General features: G+C 36.9%; 1 protein-coding gene across 1 annotated transcript in view; it reads right to left on the reverse strand.

The window, feature by feature from the left end:
• Positions 1–992: 992 nt before the first annotated feature.
• Positions 993–20,348, reverse strand: part of UGCG (UDP-glucose ceramide glucosyltransferase) — a 36,578-nt gene continuing 17,222 nt past the window's right edge. The window contains exons 2-9 of the mRNA XM_054283127.1: positions 12,447–12,588; positions 8,871–8,973; positions 7,878–7,979; positions 7,383–7,495; positions 5,314–5,492; positions 4,778–4,864; positions 4,167–4,356; positions 993–3,409 (exon numbers count right to left, since the gene is read on the reverse strand). Coding sequence (XP_054139102.1) covers positions 3,239–3,409; positions 4,167–4,356; positions 4,778–4,864; positions 5,314–5,492; positions 7,383–7,495; positions 7,878–7,979; positions 8,871–8,973; positions 12,447–12,588 — 1,087 coding nt within the window. The 3' untranslated portion in view covers positions 993–3,238. The remainder of the gene's footprint in view (positions 3,410–4,166; positions 4,357–4,777; positions 4,865–5,313; positions 5,493–7,382; positions 7,496–7,877; positions 7,980–8,870; positions 8,974–12,446; positions 12,589–20,348) is intronic.

The raw sequence follows: 20,348 nt of genomic DNA on the forward strand, positions 1-20,348 counted from the left end.
CAGCTATCATCAGTATCAGTGCTGTTGGGAAACCAGTTGAATTCCAAGAAAAGTTGGAGCTCAAACCCACACTAAATTTAGATGAACAGAAATTAGGTGTGAGGCTTAAAAGCTTTTAAGATGAATGAAACAGCTTCCAGAAGTGATTTGTGAAAACAGGTGGTTAGAGACAAGCTTTTCCAGCTGTCAAAACAGACTTGAGAGGAAATGTAGGTAGCCAGCATTCAGCAGGAAACAGGAGAGTGGCAAAAGGAATTCAAGGGAGAAAGACTTCAACTGAAAGTACAGAAAACAACAACATTATTTTAACAGTAGGCATGAGAGTAATGAAATCACTGAGGGAAGAGGATTTAAGCATTGTGCTTTGTGGCTGCAAATGTACTGAGCACAAAATACACTCGGGAACATTTAAGTTTCTATAAATAGTTTTCAAATGATTCCAGCAGTGTTTGTTTACACCATGCATGCAGGATTCCAACAACCCTTCCATAAACAGTCTCTTACTAAGTTTCACATGATGTTCATAAATGGTAGGGAAGAGACAAAAAAAGCCAAGTCAGATGGCAGAGCAAGTTCAGAGTGCTTCCGAGTTAGCGTACCTGAAAACAAAGGATCAACATTATTTCTAAATGTCAACATGTTCTGTGGCAACAGCTATCACCTCTAAAATCTGAATCTAAGCTAGTTAGAATAGATACGGAACTATGCTGTTCACTAGCAAAATTTTTGTACACTGAAGCTACTCTAAAAAATTAAGAGTAACTCAAAATCAGTTTAGCACATTTGAGTTAATTTCAGTCCAATATAAAATCCAAAAGAGATGGTATAGTTGTAACAAACCTTTAAAGGCACACCCCTTTACTGCTGTGAAGATTAATTAGAAATATAATCTAACAAAACTGCCATAAATACTTAAATCTGTCACATTACAGCATGGAAGAAAGGAAAAAAAGTACTCCATATAGATTGTATTCAAAATTTATTTTTAAATAAAGGAAAAACAATACAATTATTTTAAATAAACAAGGTGTATTCTACACAGCTGTAAATCAACATAACTTTTACATAAGTTGTTTATAACTTTTAAAAGTTCTGTTGCAGCATTGTCTACAACATTTGACACTGTTGGTTTCCATTTCATCATCAACCAAACAACACCCAAATGAAACCATTTGCTTAAGTGAAGCTTTATTTTTCACAGCCAAAGATGGCTCTACAAATACCAAAGCACCTGTTAAACAATTATCCCCACCTAGTTTTTTAAACGGAAGTCTGTTCAGCCTTTTTTTTTGGTTCTGTTCCATTGCCTGCATAGAAATCAGCATAAAGCAAGTAGCAAGCTAAGCTTCACTTCAGCAGTGCAATGAATGGCATCAAACTTCATGAAACAAATGAAGATACAAACATTGTCAGTAAAATTCAACTATGTCAAAAACAATATTAAAAAAAGAATGTTTTTGTGGGTCACAACTAGACTAGGTTTCAGTGTAAATCTTTCCTCAGGAAAAGTGCTTCTTCCTGATTCACATGAAAAGAATGAAGCATGCATCACAAGCCTTTGTTCATACAGAAATGCCCATTAAAAAAGTTCCATGTTACCATAAGGCAAAGAGTTATTAATGTGGATGAAGCATCTTGGCCCAGAGTATGTTTTACAACAAATACCTACACATTACACTTGTGTAGCATATGATGGGTAAGGGATTGGCTCAGTAAGGTAAAAAGTCCATTTTTTATAAACACATGTGATTATTGCTAATATGCTACACATCATCCAACTAATAATAATCCAACTTTTAAAGCTGCTTTGTTGACATAACCTTGTAATTAGCAGTTCACTTTCATGGTGACAATATGCTATTCCATATGAAGGAAAGTAAAGCAGCATAAATACAATTATGAAAACAAAAGGCTTATGCAACAGTCTTCTCTAGCTTTGCTATGTTTTTTTTTAATTAAAAATGTTCAAAGAAAACAAGTCCAGTTCACCACAAATTAGGAAATATCACAATGAGGTTGAAAACCAAGTTACAGGGAACAGAGAGAGGAAAACCATGGCATGCATTATAATCTAGTCCTTTTAGTCATACCACTGGAATACAGAAGTCCAATTTAAAGGCTAGACTAACAGGCAAACAGCCAAGAGTAAACTTAGTTTGATATCTAAATTAAGACTACAGTTTTAATCAGTAACAGCAAACTCACCCGGCCCTTTAATATATTCACAATATCTACTGCAATTGAATACTTAATTATGACTAGTATAGGTATGTATGTTCACTTTACAAAGATATTAAATACCTGCATCATGAAATTACATTCTTAAGACATTGTGTAAGAAAATAGCTCATGTGTGAAATGTTTCTGAAATGTATTTCTGCTCCCTACTATGTACCACACACACCCCCAACACCCTCCCCCCACCGTGAAAGCATTCACTCACAGAGAAAAACAAACACCCCTTAAAAAAGGATGGAAGTACTGAGGGGATCACCTTGGCTAGTTACAGCACAGTGCTTAACAAGGTTCAAGAGACAGAACCAGATCAGACTTGGCCAAAAGATGCCCATAATACATGCTTGACCAGTAAATCCTTCCAACTCATTGCTATCCAACTCAGTCCACTTTTGGTTACTGCAATGATTAAAATATTCCCTATATACATATAAACACAAGACTACACATTTGCTTTAGTTTGTTTTTGCAAAGCAGTTTAGTCTTTCTATTCATATTGTTCTGCAGCAACTATAAGAGGTAGGCATAAAACATTTCAGAGCTTCTTTCCCAAGGTCCCGTTACTAGCTCAATTTAGTGGGATAAAACAAAAATCAGCTGTACCTCTGTGATTTCACTAGGTACAGTCTTGTGCAATCCAGCTGGAAAATAGCTATGTGAACCCTAGATTTGCTAGCCTAGCACACCAAGGAGTAAGAAGCTGTTCATATCCCAGAGGATATTTTTTTAAAAAAAGTCTACTGCAGAGCATTTAAATAGAAAGCAGATGTCAGGACCAATTCTCCCTATTTTTATTTCTACACAGAAGGAAGGTACCATTTGGCCAAGACTACAGATGTATTTTCACAGATGCAAGTGCCATGCAAAAATAAATTGAAGAACAGATACCAAACATACAAGTAATAAAACTACTGAAGGTAGATCTTCTTGGAAGTATATAAACAACTTATAATACTTTTCTTTCCCCCTTCACTTTTTGACATTCACAGCTACAAATGTGTGGCTATACATCAATAATTTCTTCTGCAGTGCCTCCACAACGTAACCTGTAGCGCCCTGTCCTCCAGCTAATGGTGGGGTCCCACAAAGCAGATAGGAAAATATAAATTGTCATGGATTCTCTGATGAACCAAGCTACTGCATAATCAAGTTTTGAAAAACAGAGAGCACCACCCTAGAAACAATAAAAAGCAAGGTATTTAATCATACTGATAATTCAAGAGAAATTTTAAAGTAACTTAAAACCTTTTAATAATGTTTTATAAAACTTACTAGGCAGATTTTTGTATCAATAGCATCCTTCATTAAAACCCAAGAATATTTTCTTGTTCAAGATACAACTACCCATATTAAATATTTTCTGTAGCATTAGAATAACAAAAGCTGTTCACATTTGTGGCATCTATGTTAAAAGTTTTATAAGGCCTTTCTCCTTATCCATTATTAACAAAATGAATTGAAAAATGTGTGTATGAGTAGACATACACCTCAACAAATATAAGACAAAGTGACAACTAAAATAAAGTAAAATAATACCTCCTCTCCCCCCAAAAAAATGAAATCCCACAAAGCTTCTGGTCTTGTACTGTCAAATGAGCTTAAAATTTCTGCACATGCCCTTGTGGAGCAGATTTGAAACATGAATATTAATTACGGGGACACAAACTTTCAGAGCCTAGTCAGAGGCAAGAGCAGAATTTTGTAGAACACAAAATTACAACATTGTGTTTTGTAGAATACAAAAATTAAAACTACTTCCTCCTTTTTATGATACTGTAACTGAAGCTGGAAGACTGTGAAGTAACAGGATTAGATCTGTTATTTCCTGCATGTCAACAGAGTTATTTATGGTTGTAATTAAGCTTAGCTTTTTGCTGAAATTAATGGCAATAGGTAATTTTAGTAACCTCCTGGAAAATAAAATTACATACCTGAACACCTTTTAGTTGAATGTAGTCAAATATAAACCATGCCAAGCAGTGACACATGAAAAATACCATTATATCCCATCTAAACACATGATGAGCTGCCCATCCAATAACTAAACTGGCAACAAAGCACTCTGAGATTGGCTCACAAATTATTGTGGCAGGCAACATATTAATTCGTAGTTTGGCCCACCTGGAAAAGAAAAACAAATCAGTTTTGACTTTGCATTATTCATTAACTCCTCCTCCCCCTGCCTCACCAAATGAGCCATCATGGTATTTTCTAAAATACTAGTCTAATTTAATTAACACCTCCAAATAAAATACTGCAAAAAACCTCCTTTTAAAAGATGCTATGGATAGCATTTAAAAGGTACTAAGGACAGGGGTGTGTTAATTTTTCTTAATACTTGTAACAGTTATTCCTCTGTGAAAAGTCAGCACCTCTCTCCCAACACTAATGAAGAAGCATGCATCAAGCTGGGCACTGAACCTTAGCACACTGGGCATTAGATCAAATTCCCTTGGAAAATGTATTCCCTCTCATGAGGCTGTCCCCACCAAAAGAAGGGAGCAGGGATGGGTGGGAGAGGAAATAAAGATCAAAATCTTACCTGATCATTCTGGACTGAAACTGAGAAATAGAATATGAACCAGAGTTTTGCATTGCAACTTGCGTGGCCATTGCAAATTTCCAGCCCCTGAAAAAGGAATTTGTTATAATAAAAATGTGTAAATAAGAGATGCAAAAACCAACTAGATAAAAGCCGCAATTTTATTAGGCTTGAGAAGTTTCTTTGACGTGTGTGCCCTATTATTACAATGGGTGTAGGCAAAAAAAACCAAAACCATATACTCTTCTTTGGAAAAAAAAAAAAACTTAAACCAAGAACTTAAACTCAGAACTTAAACCAAGTTCTGAAACTTTTCTCTAAAGGAATTGACAATGATAGGACTAATTATTGCTAAAAATCTTACACTGACAGGACAAAGCACATGTCATTAATATGCCTGCTATACATATGTGAAGCTGATATGAACACCAATACTTACAGTATGTGCTGTGTGTTTAAAAAAAACCCAAAAAGCAAACAAAAAGAAAGACTTAAACTACACCTAAAGCAATTAGCTTATTTCAGAGTCATCTTACCGGTCAGCTATCGCTTTGGCCATAAAGTAATCTTCAGCAATATACTGTGCAAAAGCTATCAGTCCTCCAGCCTGGTCCAAGACATCCTTCCTCATCAAGCATGACATTCCTGTTACACACTTAAAGCCAGTTAAGTTGGCTGAAATATATGACCTTGGATGTGAAGTACCAAAATAGACCTGTGAAAAGAACAAAAGGCATTTAAAACTTTGTATTTAAGTACTACAATGACAGCTTTTTCCTCTGGAAACATAAGGAGGGTAAAATACACTCGGTGTGGCCAATTACAATGGTGTATTTGGAAAGACCTTTAGTACCATTTTAAGAAACCTAGTGTATCACAGATCTGAGAAACCTATTGGTGATATTGGCTGTATTTTTGCAAATCTATAAGCAGGTTTTAAATTCACACGCTGAACTACTGCACTTCATTTTGTATTTAACTTCTAACTTACTGAAGTTTTTCTCAGGGAATATATGTATTAAAAATCCATTAAGTAACTGATCACTAAGATTAATGTATTATGTGGTGATAACTGACAGACATGTGAAAATTAACTGCATTCCTGCATACATGTTCTTAGAAAATTACTCTATGATTCTATGGAAGCATGGGAAATTTGTTTATTTAGCACAGTTGCAAACAAAAACAATGAAGAAAAAATTCAGATTGTGAGAAAAACTTCTTATAAGATTCAGTACGTGAGGACTAGGAATGACCTACAAAACAGAGGAAATGAGTGCTAGTGCCTCTCATTATTACTTAGTGTAGACTGCCTTCACACTGGTACAGTAACTCATTCAAGAAAAGGTGTGCTCATCTTGCAGTACCCTGGATCAGCCGGCAAAAAGCTCTTCCAGGAATACAGGAGGAGGAGTTGTAATTCTTGCTTCAACAAGTAGCAGTACTAGGAAATTTGTGCTACAGACCTCGGCTTTTCTCTTGTAAGAAAAAATTCAGACTTTGTATCATTTAAAAAAAAGGAATAAAAGGAAGAAAAAGAAATCAACAAAAACCATCTCTCACTTAGAGCAATGATGGAGTACTGAACTTCACCACAATTTCATCTCTCACTTTTCTCTCTTTCACCCCCCCTACCAGTTAACCTTGGGCCAAAATGCCTTATACAGGCCAGCTCCAAATAAAAATTTATTAGATTACATGCCTTGAGACATAAGGAAAAAAAGCAAACTCAACCTCTTCATTCTACCAAAGAGAACTTACTGAGAAAGAGGACAGGGAAGAATAGAACAGAATGAGTAATATGAAGGTGGAACAGGAATCAAACTTTCACTTTCTCTTTCACAATACAATTATTATGAGACATGAAATAGCACTACAGAACAAGGGTCAGAGTAAACAGATATAGATCCTGTAACAAATAGATCTATGCAACTTCCTGGTATAGAAAATTACACATGTTAAAAATTTATATGGACTCAAAAAAATAATGAAAAAGTTCATTTAAGAAATCTGTTCTTACTAAAATGCTTTTATATTAAGGATTAGTAAATATACAAGTCTGGCTCCTGCTCAGGTAGTCTCTCAGCTGAAAATTACAGAACAGTGAGGCAGTATTACAGGAAAATCGGATATAAGCCTTGCTTTTATTCTACTTTCCATAAAGACTCTGCTTGTAAATCCTGCTGGAAGTAAGATACTGTGTGAGCTAAACTTCGCTTAGACTTGTCATGGACATTTTTGTGTGCTTTTTCAGATATCCAAATAAAATTAATTAGTCCTTTCTGACTAAGCACTAGAAAGCATTCATCAATTCAATTCTTCAGTTTTTTAATAATTTTAAACAAACTCCAAAACGTGTATCTTGTAATCTTTACTGCTCATATTGTAAACTTAAATATTGAATCAACAGACAGAGCACCACAGAGGAATTTTGAAGCACTTAGAAATTGCCCTAGTTACCCTGAGTTGGAAGTGTGACTGCAGCTAAAAAATAACCATTTCATCACTCACAAAGTACAAGAGGCACAATACAGCTTTCATGCAGCAAGGTTTTGTAAGCAAAAAAGAATAAAACAAGATCCCCCTGCCACAACATTGCACTCACCTGTTCAAGGGTAGCAGCAAACCCCTGTCTGTCTGCAACATAGGGGAGCCCATGGACCAAGCCCACTTTTTCAGTCATTTGATTGGCCATATCTGTCAGCGTGTCTGGTGTTACTAAGTGACAAATGAAAAAATGACACTTGATGGAGCAACTCTGTCATTAGCAGACTACTGCAGCAAGAAACTGATTCTCATTTTATTACCAGCATCAAGAGTACATGTGCTTTAATGCGTCCTATATAATAAAAATGGTTTCACAAAAATAATTAGTAATTAACAATTATTATGATCAACAACAAATAAAATGGAAACAGTCTGAATTGTATTTTTAAAGATATTTTCTCCTCTAATTAGAGGCTAATCTTTTATTTCACAAAAACATTTCTTTCCAGACTTTTAACTTTAATTTCTGCTTATAGTCTCAGTTAAATTAGTCTCCAAAATCTGCTTGCTTATGGCGAATAAGCAGTTTAACAGTTAGCACATACACGCCTACCTCTGATTCCACTATCACAAATCCATATGAGATCATATTTGGCAACTTCATAGCCAGGCATTAAGTTATTAATCTTGGGGTTGATGCCAACCTTCTTGCCACCTAAAAAATACAAACATCATAAAAATTAATGTATGGGGAGTTTTTAGAATTGAGACTCCATATCCAAAATATTTAAATATAAAAACTGAAGTAGAGTAAATATTTACCCACTAATTCTTAAAGTCCACTTTTATACAAAATGTCTATATTTTATGTATACCTTCACTTCTATATTTTTTATTTGGAAGAATAAAAAGAAAAAATATTCAAATGCTTCCTTAAAATGGCAGTGTAGCAAGATTAATGTAATTAAAAGAGCAGTAGGACTATAAAGCTTATTACTACATTCTTGTAAGGTAAACATTATTCATTTCTTATTCTTTGAGACTATGATTATGAAGATTGTATTCTATAGTAACTTCAGCAGAAAAATTAAAAAGGAGCAGAATAAAGTGAGATATGGTAGAGTTTTTTTCACATCAGATTAAAAAAAATAATTACATTTTACTACCTGGTTCTAATACCCCTTTTCTCTGCTAATTCAAATACAAAGTGAAGAAAGAGCCACACAGCCTAAGCAGATTAAAAAGGATTGCTGCAGGACCTCAAGCTCAAATACAGCCACAACTCTGAGTCACTTCCTGCACATTTAGTTCAGTGCAAAGACAGGATTTAAACTGTTGTTTTGGAATTAGAAGATAAAATTGCAGGGGGTTACCCAAACCATTCCTTCTTAAGTTTTCTTGGACTTTTGTCACAGACTGACTACAAACTTACTTTTTACTGCAAAATGGTGATTAAGCTACAGAAGCAACATGGGCTGAACAAGACAACTATTTATTTAAGTCCAAATACGTATGGAGTCTACAACTCCATGCAGAGTACTCCATATGGAGCTGAAGATCTATCATGTTACAAGTCAGAGTCCCACCTTCAAATTGCACTGCTTACCTATAAACAGTCTAGCATCAACATTTGGGTATTTGCCAAGGAGCTTTTTGCACACATCAATAGCTGGATCATCATGATCTTGTACACAGAGTAGTACTTCATACTAGTAAAAACAAAAATGTATACACTCACATATATATTTACATACATACAGCTAATATCCATACGGTCTATGAAATAAAGCTTAAGAGTGTAGTAAGCTAAAGAAATAAAGAGTGCTGTTACAGAATTAAAAACAAAGGGGTTGTTTTACAGCTAAATGAGTCTAGTTTTTTAATGCACAGCCAAGTACTTCTGAAAAAACAACTATAGGTGTGTCTCAATGAACTCTTTTACTGATGAACATTACTTCTTCTGTTATTGAAGAGTTTCTATTAGTCATAAAATAAGATGTTCTGCTATACAAGGTAAAATTTTTGTTTCCACTTCCATTTTTGCTCACATACAAAATCTTAAATATTATATTCAATGAAATGACAGCACCTGAAATATTAAAAATGAGGTTATGACACACTATGACTGTATACCTCTGAACTACATCTTCCATTCCTTTACTTTATGGATACATATGCAGAACAGAGTTGGAAGACAACCCACAGAGACGAGTATATGTACATATGTATACTTAGTTGTACAACAAAGCTCAGGAATATGCATATGTAACATATGTGTATTTTCTTATTAATAGAGTAATGGTTGAAAAAACAAGTGTTAAGGGAAAGCTGTAGATGCTACATGCATATACAAGCTAGTGATAGTGGGCAAAGAAATAAATCATTCAACATTGAGGCAGCTTTGATAAAGGTACTTCTGTCTTGGCAATGAAGCAAATTCTTACCTGATACAACTTTTTTTTTTTTTTTTTAACCTTGTTAAAATTAGAGCTATTAAAGCTCCAATAAATAGAATAAAATACAAAAAATGCAAATTTCTGATCAAGATACCCAAAAGCCATTTTGACAAAGACTGAAAAATTCAATCCAACAAGAACCCATTTTCTTAGACATTTGCAGCAGTTGCTGTAAAAAAGGATCCCAACTAGCAGTCAAAGCAGTTCTTATTCTCCCTTAGACTATTTTATCATTTCACGAAACTTTCTTTTCACTAAACTACTTAAGCAAAAAATGAATTTTGAAAGCTTCCTATTGGCTCTATGATGAAAATTTTTGATGTTCTTGTTCAGCAAGAGGTATTAAGGGCTATTAAATACAATGGAAGATATTAAGTTAAATATACATACTTCAAATTAATAAATGGTATTGTTTTACACAAAAGCCTGATCTACTCTAACTCCATTCAGAATATTGAGGAAATTTAAAATAATTTAAATGGGAGTTAAAATTTGTTCTAGCACTACAAACTATCAGGCAAACATCTGTACCTCTCAGAATGCAAACTTAAAGTCAATCTGGCTAAGGAGCATGCAGAGTTTGACTTCTACCATCTTACAGCATGGAGAATGGATTTTAAGAGTTGTCTCATTAAGCAGACAGGTCCTCTCATCACAACAGAATCTTGACAGCATGAACACCATAGAAATAAATAACTGAAGAAATTATCTTTTTACTACACATTAAAATTAATGTCTACAATAAAATTTGTTTTCCAAGTCATTATATAATCAATCTTCAATCCATGGCAGCCATGACACTTCTATGTCCATATTCTCCAAGAAATTCAACCAGAAGTAAGCCAGATATTTCAGACTCCAATACTTGAGAAAAGAAAAAATCAAAACAAATGGCCTTTGTATGCAGTAGCAAAGTAAAAAAAAAAGAAAAAGGCTTATTGACACAAGCATTACCATCAGGTTCATTTGAATTTAACATGAATAGAGAAACTTCTGCACAATTACAATACGCACAGTAGGTGAGAACTCTTCACTTATAAAAATATTATGTTTAAGTCCTGCAGTTTTGAGACAGCATAACTGGATTCCATTCAAGAGAAGAGTATTTCACACAGAGTATCACAAGAGAATAATTATCACCGCAGGTTGAATTCAGCTTCACCGGAAAAAGTTTCAGATTAATCTTCCATAATGATTTTTCACTGCACAGCTGAACTTGGAATACCAGGCAATACTGTGCTCTAATCTCTGTGGTCATCTCTTAAAGCAGTTCTTAAAGTAGTTCTGGACAGTAACTACAAAAAGTTTTTTCAGACAGTTTGGGGACCTTGCTCATACTGTCCAATCCGTGCTGCAGCAAACTGAAGCATTCACACTTGCATTTTCATTCTCCTTGGAAAAAACATGATTATCTACTGTTATCTGAAACTCAGATTTGTGTGGAGTAGCAACATTTTCAAGTAATTATCCATATGCTTTCAGAACTAAGGACCAAGACTACCTTTTGTAAAGCAAAATCCAACATTTTTTTTTTTTAATTATTAAACAAGTTTTATTTGTAAACAAATGTTTCACCTGCATAATGTTTAGATGCTCATTATAGGTCATATAACAGCTTATGATATCACTGAGGATTCTTTGCACTGTTTGCAATATTGGCATATGCAGCTTGCCTTAAGTATGGCTTTCAAATGTGCTACACTTTATTGCACTTTGTTGAGCTGAAAGAATTTGTATGTTCATGTCTGAAGCTTTTCAAAAGGCTCAAAGCTTCATTACAGAAAAAATTTCCAATTTCTGATTAGTTCCAAGCGCTAGAGATTTTTATTTGTTTTACCCTGCCTACTTAGGTGCCCGTTTAAGGCTCTCAGAATACACAAACACTGACTGCACAGCTCACACAAACATTTGACCTTCTACAATTGGAGAAGCAGTGTCAGATGCAGACTGAACATTTTGAGAACTGAGAAAAGAACAGTTTTTACATTAAAGCTAAATTTCAAATTTCAGAATTCAGCAACACAAATTCAGTAAAAAATGTACTTTTTCCTATCCACAGGAGCGTACTTCAAATACTGAATGATACAGCAAACATTTACTTCTTTTAAGCTCTTTAGAGCAAGGAGAGCATCTGACACACTTACAATTACATTGCTTATTGCTTGTATTACACATTCAAACAGTGTTCAACAGCAAATGTGAGCTTTTCTGAAGCTTATCTGCTTCTCAACACTAACACATGGCTTAGAGACTACCCTACCTACCAGCAACTGGTGAGGTACACTATCTCATCACTGAGCAACTCTTCATTAGATGAGACATCAGTAAGAACCACCAAAAAGTTTCAGGTTATCAGTTAAAGTGCTCTCTATTGGAGGATCTCTTACAGAGAAGTAGTCAACTGAGGAGAATTTCCTGCCTCTAAAGTAAGCTCTTGCAGCAGTATGAAGCACTTAAATCTATAAGCACCACAATACAGCAATATCGATTAGGCAAATCCTAGTGGAGTGCAGAGTATGTTTCACCCTTCAGCCTTGGACATGGTCCTCAATAGACAGCTTTTTAAAAAGGAGTAAGTTTTGTTTGCAACATGTAAAATATGTAATGATACATTTTCTACAGAAGGAAGAACAATCCAAGACAACCAAGCAGCATACCATCCACGTTCGTCATGTGACTTTTTGAGACAAAGGAAGAAAAAAAATTACACGAAATAATATACATACTTTAGGATAATCCAGCTCAAAGAAGGTTTCTAGGTTGTTGATCAGGTTAGGATCTACGCCTTTTAACGGCTTTAGAAGTGAAACACCAGGAAGCTTGCTATATGGCTGTTTGTCCGTGGCCTTCTTATTGAGGTGGAGGCGTCTGTAATGAGAAACAGCACATAACATCATTTAAGAAAATATGCTAGAGAATGCCATTCAAAATACAGTCAGAACTAAGAAAGCTATGGAGTTAAAATTGCTGCAAAAAGAATTAAATCTAGCTGTTGAAAAAACAGCTGTTTTTCTATCCAATAGTTGATGTCAAAGTTGATGTCAAAGCCAACACCTAAAAAAACCTTAGCATGACATGTAGTTTACATTCAGCTTTATTTAACTTAATAGGTATTTCAGATTAATGCATTTTACACAATGCATTTTGAGCAACAGGAATACAACCTTTTTTCAAACTACAGCAGAGATGAGATTTTTATGCCTTCCTTCACAGCATTAAAACTCATAGTATGTGAAAAGCAAAGTTCACACTTGAGAATTTTTAAAAGTTTAATACAGGTTAAAAAAAAAAAAGTACAAATAACCAGAGCTGGGGTGTTTTTGGCGATGGGCCAGAAAACACACCAGTTAGTGTAAAACAATGTTCTCTGTTCTCCATATACTGTTACATTACATACATATTCACGAGTTTCATTCATTATTCAAACATTCTTGTGATTTTAGATGCTTCAGGGATTTTCCTGCTCAGTTTTTAACCTTTCACTTGTCTGCGTACCATCTTGTTGATTAGATCAATATATTTTATTTCTTCTTGTGGTTTTATTCCCTGATAACAAGGGTCAATAAATTCTCTTTTCTCAGCATTCTGGCTTTTGCCTGAGTTATGTTGTCTTTCAGATAAGACAGGCCCTGAATGTGGGAAATTCATTATTTTACACCATTTGCTGAGTTAGTTACATGAAAAAGCACTTCAACATCCCACAGCCTCTAGCAGACTATGGTCTAAGAAATTTTATATACGTATATATATATATATATACATATATACACACACACACAACACTACTATTTAAAGAAGCTATATGGTGCCTCCACAAACTGAGAGATTATACTATGCCAAAAGCAGTTAAAAGTAAGTATATATTGTACCATATCAAAATAGTTCTGATTAATAACAACATGCAAAAGCTAATATATAAATACAAAAGCCAATATAATATTGTCATTTATAACATAGTATTATAACAAAATAATAATAAAAAACAAGTGAAAGGCCCAGGTGCTTTTTCCTGCATCAAGTTATGCAAAATTCAGAGCAAACTGAAACAGTGGTAACAGTTGATCCTACTGATCAGTTTGTTAACAACTTCAAGAAAAGATTAAGGATCAATTCACTGTAGCATAAAAATCCTGACACCAGGCTAGGTCAGAACCATGGATAAACTTTTACACACAATTTCAAATAGTTTCTGGTATTTCAGCAACGAATTACAATCGTTTACGTTTTGAAAAAGACATGTAAAATCATCAAGTCACACTGTTAACCCAGCACTACCAGGTCCACAGATAAACCATGTCCCTAACTGCCACAATGAATATATAAAATGTGTTGGCAATAACATCACAAACTGACTAAAATGAATGTTTAATCCTACACTCCTGGGTAAATAAACACAAAATTTAAATCCAAAAGATTGATGGATATTGGAGACTGAATGTTTTAACTTATGGCTTAAATATCTTCATGAAGGCCTTTCAATTATACAGTGAAACTCTTGTTACAAAAACTGCAGAGAAGACCACCACACCCTGAACAGAGCTTCTGACTGAGGCAATGAACTGCTCGCTGATGGAGATAAAACACAGTAAGCTCAGGTCTTCGGAGAGAATATATTCACACAGGAATCAAGCCTAGCTCCTTCAGGGAGGATATGGCAGCCCCAAGCCCCCACAGACCCTGGCCCCAAAGGGCGGGGACAGGAGAGGATCTGGATGCCTGTTGGAACCCTCTGTGAGAGGCAGTGCCCGCCCACCCTCGGCTGGCAGAGGAGAGGCCTGAGGGGCCCCTTCCCCCCGGGAAAAGCTTGTCCCCGGCAGAGGGGGCGTCACGGCCACCAAAGGCCCCCACGGAGGGGTCCCAGAGCCGGCACCAGAGCGCTGCAGGCGATGGCGCAGACCCTCAGTGCTGCAAGGGGCAGTGTCAAAGTGCCCCTGCCAGGGGGCACCGGGGCGCTCCCACCTGCCCACAGCGTGGATGAACCCACGGAACTCTGAACTCTGGGGTGCGTGGCGGCGGCAACGGGGGACCCTCACACCGAGAAGATCAGACAGAGGGGAGCAATGGGACGTCTTTGGGACCCTCAGATGGGTGACATGCTTCCACCTAACCCCTGTCACTCTCTCCCTGTCCTTCCACCCCACATGCACACTTTTTTTTTTTCTTTATTTCTTTCTTTCCTCTTCCTTTCTCTTTGTCTCTTTCACTATTACATAAAAGACATCTTTTTTTTGGTACCAACATCTAACCTCCTTTGGTTTTAATTACATTTTTTGGGTTTATTTCAAATCTTTCTGGGTGCAATCTCATTCACAGAGGCTTTATTTCCTTTGGTTTTCTGTGGTAAACAACATTGTAACAATGGGACAGTATACAATCAAATTTGCATCAAGAAAATACATATACACAAATAACTGAAGGACAAGTGTCTGCAGAAACAAAATTTGCAAATTAACATATGTACCCCATACTGCAATTCTCTACCATGAAGAGTAGTCAGACTGAAAGACTATTTTCGTGCAATATGTATCTAATGTTATCAATTCTCATCTTCACCAAGTAAAATTACTGAACTATGAAGAAGATCCAGTAAGAGATGAGATTCCAGTAGATCTCTAGATTATTTTTTTCCCTGATGTGGGACAGTGGCATTTGATACCTAATCAGCCCCAGTCAGCATGTTTGCCTTTAGGCAGGTGAGTGGCTAGACATCATGAGCATAATGTTACAGAAAATAAACAATGGGTTGACCAAGAAGACAGAACAAAGCAGATTATGTCCTAGTGCTGTCCAGGCCTAGGCTCTACGGAGGTAAATTGAAATAGTCTTGCTGACCATTTAACTGACAAGGGATGGTCAGACCAAAGGGGTAAAAAAAGCAGTAATTCAGATAGCTACCCCAGGCAGAAATTTTCCTTGCAATGTTCAAAAACAAAACAGGAAATAAAGCCTTTTGTGCCAATAAAAAGGAAGAGTGTCAAGAATACTTCTTTGACCAGGAGGGTCAAAAAGGAGGTAACGCAAGGGAGGAAAAAAAGTATCGATGCATAGAACTTTGTACAGCAACAAAAGCCATGACAAACAGGAAAAACTATAAGGAAGTGTCATTGTACTAAGTTGCAAAGACAGCTCTGAGGCAGGACTGTGGTGAATAAGCATGAAGTGAAAAAACTGCAGACTCTTGCAAGGCAACCTATTACAAACCATGCTGACACAGTATTATGAGGGTGACTGAATTACAGTAAGAGACAGAAAGAGAGAGAGAAACCTTGCAAAACACACAAATAAGACATGCAGCATTATCACAATCCATTCCGTTCTGAAGCACCATACAGTTTTGACAGCAACTGGCAAGCATGTCCCTAACATTCTATCTTAAGTAAGACTTCAGTTCATGTGCTATTCATAACCCTGCACAAAAGGGGCAGCCTGCCCTTTTGAAAGCACCGAGGTATTGTGACACTCAAGTAACCATGGTCCTCTGCTAGAGTCCATGTACCAAACAGCAAATTAACAGTAAACCAGATCATTTTACACTGGGGACTACATGTGAAGTGGCATATTCTGAGAAAGAATTAAATTGACAACCTACCAGAGAAACAGGCCAACCATTAAAAAAGTTACAGTATTGAAATTCAGGCTAACATGTAACATGAAAGTCAAAATTATAGACTAAATTTAAGGATCATTAACACTGTTGATGCAAGTACATTTTAAGCAAATCCGCTACAGTACATGTACCAAAGTCTCCAAGAGAAGTAAGACGAAGATGGTGGTTTTGAGCCGTAACTTGTGCTTATGCAGGTTCAGTTCGATCGCAAAGGTCTTAATTTCTACGTTACTCTGCATGTATAACACATACAGTTCAAAATTATAAAGCCAAGCAATCCTTTCTCAATATATGTTATTTTGCATTGATATTAGTTCCAAGCAGTCAAAATCTCCAATGACCTCTGAACTCTGAAACAGCTGCTGGCAGAGCAGTGTTCGTAAGCACTTTCAGATAACATGTGCAAATGCAGCCAGGTTATATTTAAGCACTTTGGCACCACATTTATTAAATTAATCAGCCTGAAGTCCCTAGGTAGTGAATCTGAAATTTTTTTATACAGTCTGGTACTGGCATACATAGATGAGGAAAGAAAAAAGAAAAAGCAGGCATATGGGAATCATGCCAAGAGCTGTAGTTTCACTATCCAGCATCATGGAAAAAGCACCTGCAAAGTCTTCTCTAACTTGGTTGCTTATCACAATAATAATTAACACACAGAAGCCTGTACCCCAGATTTCCTCTGGGAAAAAAGTCTCCAAAGACAAAATCCTGACAAGTTATCACTGTTCAGAATGAAATTCTTGTTAATCTGTACCAAATTATGCAACCAAAAAAAAGGCCAGGACAACACTTCCTCTCCCCAGCTCATAAAGGGCAGAAGAGTATTATCACAGAATGACTTGGGCTGTAAGGGACCTTAGGGCCATCTAGTTCCAATGCTCTGTCATGGGCAGGGACACCTTCCACTAAATTAGGTGGCCAACAGCCCTGCTCAACCTGGCCTTAAACATTTCCAGGGATGTGGCATCCACAGCTTCTCTGGGCAACCTGTTCCAGTGCCCCACTTCCCTCACAGTAAAGAATTTCTTCTCAATATCTAATCTAACCTACTCCACCAGTTTGAAGTTATTCCCCCTTCTCTTATCACTACATGACCTTGTAAAAAGTCCCTCCCCATCTCTTCTAGCACAAGCAAAAAGCTTGCTACAGTAGACAAGCTGCTGGGTCTCTCAGATATACACATTTTAAACACAGCTGAAAAAAGCTCAACAGTCTTTATTCCCTCATGTCAACCTTCCCTCAGCAGCTAATTTAACTAAAGAACTATTGTGCAGGAGGGAGATAAGTAAACCTTGATGAGAAATTTGTAACAGATACTTAAATATTGCCAGACAGCAAAACAAGATGCAGAAAGCCCTTATGACATTCCTTGAAGACTGTGGTTTCACAGACCATCAAGATAAAGTAGCAGATTACTACTTCTGAAAGGGACTGGTTCTCCTGCCTCAACTCTGAATTTTTAGTGATCTGAAACACCTCAAAAAGGTCTTTGTGGAGTGTTGGTCTGCTATGGAATATAGGGCATAAGGTCTCATCCTAAACAGGAATAAGAAAATGTGAGATTGTTCTCCTTTTGGTAACAGAAAGGTAAAAAGGATGAGCTCCTTATATCTTCTTCACATCACATATTATATGTATATAATGAAATACACATATCTATATAGCTATACATTTAACCATGTATATATAATTAAAATACTCCCAAAAGTTGGTACCTTTAGCCACAAAGAAAAAACAATGACATTTGCTACTGGTATACCACACTGGTCAGTACATTAAATACAACTGAAAAAGACAGGAGGATTTCAAAAAGTATTACAGATAACCCCTAAATTCATGAAAGTGTTAACAGCGTCATTGCTTCACCAAGACTAATATTAGCAGACATAAAATCCCACCCTTAATGTAATATTATAAAGACAGTTCATGTAAGAAGCCATAGACAGCTAATAAAAAAGTATGTCACAGCAGTAACTTTTTATACAGTCATCTGATCCTTTTAAAATTAGGTAACCAGGAATCTTTTTTATACAGGAAGAGGACTTCTATACGGAAAATAACGTGCACAGAATAACATCCTTGGGACAAGTGGTTATGGGATCAGAACACAAACAGTTTCTCCTATATCCTTTCATTGCAAAGAAGGATGAGAGAAGAAATCATAGGAAGATCAAGCAGAATATAATACCTGGCTCTATAACTGGTGTCATCAGCAGAATTTTGGGTTTCTTGATCCATGATTGGTTTATGTGACACCATGGGCTGCTGGCAACAGATGGGGTATACCTGTCTCAAAGAGGGGAAAGGATTTCTGCATGGTATTATCACAGCTCATTGTAGGAGCTTTAAAGTAATTTAAATGGGAAAGGGATAAAAATCAGGCATGGTAGAAATAAGCTTGGGGACACTGTCAGTATTTAAGGGACAGTGTGCTGTGAGGTCTGTCAGCTGGCCCTCTCAGTGGAGGTAGGAGATTGATATCTATGTTGCAGCAAAGACACAAGAGTTACTGATGTCCTAGAAACAACAGAAGTGTTTGAAAACTGCCACAACCTCCAAAAAAAAGGTGGCCAAACTAATTGTCTAGCTGAAGTGCATCTACACCAATGCATGCAGCATAGGCCACAAACAGGAGGAGCTGGAAGCCATTGTGCAGCTGGAAAACTATGACATAGCTATCACCATGGAAGGGCGGTGCAACAACTCAAGTGCTACAATGGCTGGCTATAAACCCTTCACAAGGGATAAGCAGGGATAGAGAGATGGTGGGGTAGCCAGTATGTTAGGGACTGTTTTGGTTGTCTAGAGTTTAATGATGGTGATGATGGGGTTAAATGTTTATGGGGCAGTAATCAAGGTAATAGGCCAAAAAGGCAGAAACCCAGGTGGCAGTTAGCTACAGACCACCCAAACAGGAAAAACAGACAGATTAATTATTCTACAAGCAGCTGGGAGAAGTCTCATAATCATTAGCCATTTTTCTCATGGGGACTTCAATTCCACAGATGTCTGCTGGGAATACAGTACAGCAAAGAAGAAACAGTCTAGGAGGTTCCTGGAGTGTGCAGAAGATACCGATGGTGTCAGGAAGCTGAATGAGTCCATTGGGGGGCCCCCACTGGATCTTCTGTTTGTGATCTGAGAACTGGTGGATGCTGGGGTGATTGGAGGTTGGCTGCAGCTCAGGAATCACAAAATGATGGAGTTTCTAATTCCTGGAAAAGTAGGAAAGGTCAGCAGAGCTGCCAATTCCAGAGGGCAGATTTTGGCCTGTTTAGGAGATCATTCAACAGAGTACCTTGGGAGGTTATCATCACATTCAAGAATGAAATCCTAAAGGCACAGCCAGCAGGCTATCCCCATGTGTCAAAAGACAAGGCAGAGAAGATGAGTGACCTGGCTAAAGAAGGAGCTTTGGCTGGAACTCAGGATGAAAAGGAGAGTTTATGACCTTTGAAAGACAATGCAGGCAGCTCTGGTGTCATTAAGTTATGAACAGAGAAAACTAGATGGGCCAAAACACAACTAGAACTTGATCTTGCTACTGCCACAGAAGACAACAAAACCTATACATAAACACATTAGCAACAAGAGGAGAGCTGAGGAGAACCTCCATCCTTTACTGGATGCAGAGGAAACATACTGGGAAATTATATGGAAAGGCTCAGATATTGTCTTCTTCATTTCAGTTTCTACTAGTGAGACCAGTTCTTCTCCAGGTAACAAGGTCTCTAAGTGAAAAGAAAGGAATAGGGAGCAGAATGAAGGCCTCATAACCTGGGACAAACCTTAGACATACAAGTGTCTGAGGCTGGATAGGATCCATGCAAGGCTACTGAGGGAGCTCACTGAAGTGCACACCAAGCCTCTTTTGATCACTTACCAGCAGTCCTGGCTCATGAGGGAAGCCCCAGTTTACTGGAGGCTACCCAACATGACAGCCATCTGCAAGAAAGGTTGGAAGGAGGATCTGGGGAACTAACTTCAGGCTTGTCAGCCTGACCTCAGCACCGGGGAA

This window comes from Melozone crissalis, unplaced genomic scaffold (assembly GCF_028551555.1).
Source record: "Melozone crissalis strain CALT ecotype California unplaced genomic scaffold, PUWL_Pcris_2 ptg000005l_1, whole genome shotgun sequence".
NCBI classification, from domain to species: Eukaryota; Metazoa; Chordata; class Aves; order Passeriformes; family Passerellidae; genus Melozone; species Melozone crissalis.